The 7,467-nt window shown below is 40.8% G+C and overlaps 1 protein-coding gene across 2 annotated transcripts; it reads right to left on the reverse strand.

Moving 5' to 3' along the window:
• Positions 1-552: 552 nt before the first annotated feature.
• LOC107568393 (P2Y purinoceptor 1-like) lies at positions 553-6,344 on the reverse strand. 2 transcript variants are annotated; one of them, XM_016254361.1, is made up of 3 exons: positions 6,157-6,344; positions 1,464-1,785; positions 553-1,391 (listed from the first exon to the last, which is right to left on the reverse strand). In XM_016254361.1, exons 1-3 carry the CDS (start codon positions 6,191-6,193, stop codon positions 881-883), a joined length of 870 nt encoding a protein of 289 aa, XP_016109847.1. In that variant the 5' UTR covers positions 6,194-6,344; the 3' UTR covers positions 553-880. The 2 variants fall into 2 exon arrangements, with proteins under 2 accessions (XP_016109847.1, XP_016109846.1); XM_016254360.1 differs by having other exon boundaries at positions 553-1,785.
• Positions 6,345-7,467: the final 1,123 nt, after the last annotated feature.

The following is a 7,467-nucleotide window of genomic DNA, read 5'->3' on the forward strand; positions in this document are numbered from 1 at the left end:
CTGTCCCACCTTTTTTGGAATGTGTAGCTCTCATGAAATCCAAAATGAGCCAATATTTGGCATGACATTTCAAAATGTCTCACTTTCAACATTTGATATGTTATCTATATTCTATTGTGAATAAAATATAAGTTTATGAGATTTGTAAATTATTCCATTCCTTTTTTACTCACAATTTGTACAGTGTCCCAACTTTTTTGGAATTGGGTTTGTATATATAATCAGAAAAGAGTCACAAGGATCTAACGTTACGAATGAGCCGCTGAGAAAGAGGCAAACAGGAGACGTCTGGGGAAACACGACACACAGAAAACACAACAACCAGCTCAGTTTCATAAAGTCAGCATGCTAATGATGAGTGCTTCGTTAAATCAGTGCTTCTCAACTGGTTTTGATAAAAATCTGCATTTCAAATTAATAGCAGTACTCAAACCCTAAACCATGCGTCATGCAACACAGTGCTAAAATGTACATATTAACCATTGAAATATATTAATGTTGTAATAAGTAGACCCTGAAAAGGCTCGGTAAGTGTCACATACCCTGCCCATGTTGATCCATAAGTATAATTTGACTTTTACCCTAGTAAAGATCAATCTTACTGTGGTTGGATGAATTTGTGTCAAAATACTGTAGAGTTTGATGGACAGAGTATCAGTGGACATCAGTAGCAAAAGAATGGAAGGTGTTTTCTCTTTTCTTTATTTGGTTGATGAGTCTATCTGTCATAATGATTATATATTTACTCTTTTGCAGTTAATAGTATTTTTCCCTTTTTCAGTGACCAATCACAGCAGACCTGAGACGCACCAGTTGAGAACCACTGGATTAGACAGATACACTGAGTCAAGAATCACACTCATAACATCAGACATTCATTTCAGACGCTCACGGTGATGGGTTTCTTAGAGGGACTCTGCAGGCATTGACAGAATGCAGATCGATCCATCTTAGAGATGTAGAGCAAAGGCTCGATGGTGCAGCTCAGGTCCATGATGGAGAACACGCCGAGAAGAACCCTACAGTGCAGCGTCACGAAAGAGAAGGTGGAAGCAAACGGCAGCAGAGCCACAGGAGGCAGATAGTTCACCACGATGATGCCGAGGATGATAAGCACCATTTTGAAGGCCTTCTTCTTCACCGGGTTCATGACTTCTTTCCCTGCGACGCTCTTCCTGAGGACCCAGATGATGGAGAGGTTGCAGAACACCATGATGAAGAAGGCCGAGAGGATGACGCCGCTGAAGACCTCGTTCACGCTCAGGATGCCTAAGATGCATTTGGTCAAAGAGTAGGCTAGGATGAGTCCCCACACCAGCAACGAGACGCCAATCCGGATGCGAGTGTCACGGGTCCCGGTGAAGAGGATGGGATGGACCACAGCGATGTACCTGTCCAGACAAATACAGGTGAGAAACAACGGAGTCACGTCTTTCAGCCCGTAGGCGAAACGCTGAGAGTACCAGACGGATGGATTGTTGAAGTACAGCCGGTTGACCATATCCACCGGCGTCATGAGGCCGAAATAGGCATCCAGGATAGAGAGGTTGAAAATGAAGACATCAGATGTTGAGCCTTCGCTCTTCTTCCTCAGAATCTGCCACAACACCAGTGTGTTCAGGGGAACGCCTGCAACCAGGTTCAATACTTTGACTCCAAAGTAGAAGATGAACCAATGAGGAGCTTCCGCACACACTTCATACTGGTACCACAGCGGACGACGCCACCCAGAGATGCTGGAGTTCAGGCTCAGAGCCGAGGTGTTTGCCATGATGATGAAACGAGCTGCGGACGAGAACAACTGTTATCAACATGAACTCAAGATCTACTCGAAATACTTCTGCACCAGAATGAAGTGACGACCAAGCTATTCCAACAATGATTTCAAGAGTTTGTCTCTGAGGACCTCATAAAATCAGGTTAAAGGGGTCATGAGGATTAGGGCTGTCAAAAAAAAAATCGAATTTCGAATAATCGTCGAATTTAAAATAAAAATCCACATTCGAATGCAAAAACGTTGCACTTTTTAGATAGCATTTTAGGTGTGCGTTAAGGAGGCAGCTTATCAGCCACTAGATGCGGCGCTGCGGCGTTGTTCATTACAAATATTACGGGAAAAGAGAACATCAATGCGGAGAAGATCTTGTTTACATCAGAACTGAAACCAAGCCGTTCACACAGAACGCATATTTCGCGCATTTTCTAGAGGGACATCTATCAGCTTTGCACTCGCGTCTCGCACAAAACAGCCGCATGTTTAGAAAGCCATGTCAAATTAATGCCAGTTTAACTTTGAAAAAAAACATATATCGAGACTTTATTGCTGTTTTTCCCATCCCACAGCATCTCATGGGTTTAAATGAAAAATGTACTCCGTGTGATTGGCTTTCCGCCCTTTGTATTAAACTATGCTTACATACATGATGCTGTTTTGTTTATAGTTAAGCAACTTAATTATAAGTGGTTTATAAACATTATTTTAAACATTATGCACTTTGTTTTCACAGATAGTCATGTTATCTTATGCTTTGAATAAACGTGCATTTAGATGCGCCCTCTTGTGGCCTCAGAAGCCAAAAGCTTTTCTTCACCCTAACTGAAATTATGCATTTTAAATCATTTTGATATTTAAGTACAAAATTCGAATTTAGTTTTTCAGCCATTTTGACAGCCCTAATGAGGATTGCAGCGGTCTTTGATCTTTTCACATATAAGAGGTCATTGTCCTATAAAGACATACTGTAAGTTGCAAAAGAGCATTTGCTGAAACCCAGCTGCATCCCAATTCTTATACTACACCCTAAAAGTATGTACTCTTTTTGTGAAGGAAAACATATATGCTTATGAGTGTGTAGCAGAAGAGTGAGCAGGTTTTGGGACAAACTACCACGTCATAAAAATGCGTCTTTAACCGCTTGGTTGCACAGTTACGTGTGCCCCGTCACTATACATCAAATTAAAAGAACTGAGTTGTATTGTATTCAAAAATTCTTACTATTGTACTGGGGAGAAAAGAGAAAAGCAGTCACAAGTCTGTCATACAGAAAACCTGCTTGTGATTTTGCATAATGATGAGTTGATGGCCAAAAGTATCTGAACGTCTCTTTATAAAAGTTCACAATGTTGTTGCAGATGAACTATAACATGGATAAAATTAAATATTTGTTATCACACCACCATTTAGCTGTCTGTCGTTCTCTTTATTTGTGTTTGTAGTCAGCACAGGATGACATGTAGGCCTATACATGAGACTTTTTAAGTGACTTAACCAGCAGGCATTAGCTACTTTCCTCAAAATCTAAAAAACAAAAATGTAGCTACGGCAGCGGTTTTCAAACCTGTCCTGGAGGCTTCGCAGCCCTGCACTTTTTGTCTGACTCCCTCATCAGCCGATTCAGCTCTTGCAGTCTCCACTAATGAGCTGTTAGACGAGGGAGACATACAAAATGAGCAGGCCTGGGGACTCCAGAAAACCACTGCTTTAGACCAGAGCTCCTCCACTCTGGACCTCGAGATCCACCTTCCTGCAGAGTTCTGCTCCAACCCTAATCAAGCACACCTGAACAAGCTCATCAAGGTCTTCAGGATCACTAGAAGGTTGCAGGTAGGTGTGTTTAATCCAGGTTGGAGCTAAACTCTGCAGGAAAGCGGATCTCGGGGCCCTGCGTTAGACCAGTGGTTCTCGTGTACCAATGCTCTGCGTATTTAGCATGGCTCTCTTATTTAAAGCTGCAGTCCGTAACTTTTTTTGTGTTCAAAATTACAACATGTAAATAATAAGCGAGTACACCATGAATCCTTTTTCCAAACCATGTTTTTATAATAATCCTATAATAAGTGTTCATATTCAGACTATTTTAGACTGGGTTGGGTAGGTGCGCCATAGACATAAACAGAGAGAAGTAGCTCCGGCTACAATAACAAAAGTTACGGACTGCAGCTTTAACACACCTGATTCAGACCACCACTAGCCTATATTGCATCAGCTTTCATTTCCAAAGGATCACAAATAAGAACTGCAGGGAGCCTACATTTACTAGAAATATAATCACCATATTACAGCTTGATTTGCATGCTGGTCTCATGTGTGGTGTAACATTCGGATAGTTTGTGAGGTGCTTCATGGACCAGAGCAGCACAGCCACACCACTGATCTGCTGTAATGCAGTACTCCCATCGTGTGGGCTGTTGATGCCATGAGTTTAAGCAGCACTGACGCCTGAAATCACTCAGAGTGAGGGGGCACGTGCCTCTCAGATTTGTGAGCCAAGTGGATTTTGAATGCAGCTTCCAAAAGACGAAAAAATAGCCGATTAATATTTTCTATATTTAATACAATTACACTGGCGTTCGCTGAAACCGATGCGTTTCTACAGCACTGCGGATTAACCAATCACACACGATGCTGTTGAGCTTATGAATGCAGTGACCAATCAGAGGCGTTCAGATGAGTCTTCGCCAGTGTTGCCAACCTGGCCATTTTCTCACACTACCCTAGCAACCTTTTCTTCCAAAAGCACCTAGCAACAAATGTAGCTATTTTAACATTTTATTTGGCAACTTTTTAGCAACTTTTTGATAAGTGACGATAAAAAGGCACACATTTTTCATCTAAATCACACAAAATGAGGAAACCAAAGATGCCTAGCACTACACACATCATGAATTAAATTAGCTGCTATTTGCAATTGCTTAATTTAATACTAATAATTGAATATTTGAATAATTGCTCATTTATGATACACCTTGTCAGTAGCTTCCTGTGATTGTTGACAAGTTAAGTTCACTGTAAGAAAAATATCTAGAATAATGGAAAAGGTACTAGTTATTTTCCAGGACATTATCCGATATCTATTGTAACCCGAAAACACAAAATGCAATGCATAATTTAAAATGCAGGTAAAAAAAACCTGTGAAAAATCAATACGGAATATTCCTTCGTAGTAGATTGTGCCCTATTTTAATACTAACTAACTGCTGATACACTGCTTAAAGCTTTAATTGTTCAGAACGTGTAGTGTTACTAGTTTACTAGCCAATAAAAAAACTTAAATTGTAATTGTTCAAAAATGTGCAAGTTTTCAATAATTCAATGTTGTATTTAAAAATACAGTTATATTTTAATATTATATTAGCCTACGTTCTATTATTTTATGAACAAATCTAATTTAATGTAATTTTGCGTCATAATTACGTGCAACGACGTCACAATGTCATTTAGTATCTTTTAGCAACAAATCGACCTTCCTTTAGCAACTTCCCCTGAAACATAGTTAGCAAAGTGCAAATGTGTGAATCTGTCAGATATTAATTTCACAGTGTACACAGCTTCAGGGATTTTAATGGGACTGTCAGTGAAAATGTTCTTTGATCATGTAAATGCTCTCCTTCTGTAATGAAAGTGTTATGATTAGTAGCCTAACTTGCCATGTTTTTATTCACATTAACTTTCAATGTTAAATTCATATTAAATATGAAGTCAGTCGTATTAAAAATATGTTATGGCATGACACCCATATCTGTTCATTAAGTAAACAGGTTTTTATGCATAGTTAATAGACTATATTATTAGGTTACTTTGACCATCGCCCACTAAAGATCAACATAATCTATAAAGGTGAGAATCAAGATATTTCATGATAATGCGTTTTCGGAATGTTTTGAATAAACAGGAAAAGATCAATAAAACATAAGCGCTGTAGTGGCTGCTGTGTGTCACATGCCCCCCCCACACACATGTATTTGCATTAATATTCACGTGTACTTCATACTGTAGCATCAAGACGAGCTGAGTAGAGATATAGTGCATGCAGTTTTGTCTGGTCAAAACATTTATCTCAAATCAGATTTCTTACTCTGCAGACAGCGGCCCTCCACGAGGCCCCTGACATACGGTTATTACACACAGGCGACAGCGGGACTGTGGATATTTCCCCTGTGCAGTGATGTTAGCCGATCATAACAGCGGCTGTTTGCTGACAAACCTTTAATGAGACGCAGCTCTAAAACTCACAGGCTCAGGACGAGGGTTGAAAATCATCGTTTTTGCAAATATATGACTGTTTTATGTGCAAAAACTCAATGAACATATTAAAATAATAAAGGCATGTCATGACCCCAGTAAGACCAATTACCAGTATCTCTCAGATAACTCACCCACTGCTTGCTCAATACAGAGGCGTCCTGCTTCCATCCTCACAATATCTCTGCCAGAGTCTGTCTGACCATCACCCAACTTAGACGAGTCTTCAGTTTAGTGTCTCTCCCGCGGGACACAGAGGTGGGACGCTCGGACACAACCAATTGTGGCGGTTCTTTTGGGTCAACAAATAGAACTGGTCTTTTATTGGCTGAAGAAAAGAAAAAGTTCCACAATCAAAGTTCCGTGATGTAACTGCAGAGCAGAGCTTCAGGTAAACAGGTGATGCAAGGAACAAATGAGTAAATCTACTGTAACATCTTGCAAATACACACATTTCTGGCTCTCTGCCACAGACAAGCTGTGGGGAACGAAATAAGAGCCCTAGACCGTCATAACTACTCTGTAGAGCGATATATATGTCAGTCTGTGTACCAAAACACTCGGTCATTACAGTGGACTCTCCGAAACTTCAAATCGAGAGTGAATCCTTCTGTGTTTTTATACACACACTGATCCAGTTGAGCTTTTCCTGTGTATTCATGGATTTGATTTGATTGCTTTTATACAACACATACCAATACAAATTAAGCACACCAATTGTTAACCAGAAGATATAACTGAATAACTTCTATACATTATACTCTTTTCGTGATTTGTTCAAGAGATCCAGCTCCAGAACTCCAGTTATGTGGCCTCAGTCAGATTCGACATGCATCACAACAACAAAGGCTAGAAATGGAGGGATCGGGGCTAGTTGTCACAGTTTTTGCTGCAGTGAATATTTCTCAGTGTTTATTTATAGAAAGTTAGTTTCTGGAGTGTTTAGCGTAAGTCCAGTTTTAAGAGATCTGCAGTGGGGTCAGTTCTAAGTGAGTGTGAGGCTGCCTGTAACTGAGATGCCCGCTTACTCCTAAACTAAGAACAGTCCCGAACACAGAATTCATGAAGCGCATGTGTATTATGTTGGTGTCGTGGCATCATGTGGCCGCCAGATGTCGCGCAAACGCCACAGACGCGCCTCTGCGAATCCAGCAGGAACAAACTGTACCGCATATGAATCACATAATCAATAATTATGCGTGAGCTCTGGTCGTCTCCTCACGTCTGTATGAGTGGATCCTGTCACACTCGGCCTTTAGCTTCTAAAGAGTCACACGCTAAAAGCGCTTCGTGCTCAACCGGAGAAAACGGGAAACTGCAGCAAGAATAAAGCAACGAGAGCGCGAGGAAACCGGAGGAGGGGCGCGTGTGCGCTAGCGTGAGAGAGAGAGCGAGAGAGAGAGAGAGAGAGAGAGAGAGAGAGAGAGAGAGAGAGAGAGAGAGAA

The sequence above is a fragment of the Sinocyclocheilus grahami genome, unplaced genomic scaffold (genome assembly GCF_001515645.1).
Source record: "Sinocyclocheilus grahami isolate Dianchi unplaced genomic scaffold, SAMN03320097.WGS_v1.1 scaffold1239.1, whole genome shotgun sequence".
Taxonomy (NCBI): domain Eukaryota; kingdom Metazoa; phylum Chordata; class Actinopteri; order Cypriniformes; family Cyprinidae; genus Sinocyclocheilus; species Sinocyclocheilus grahami.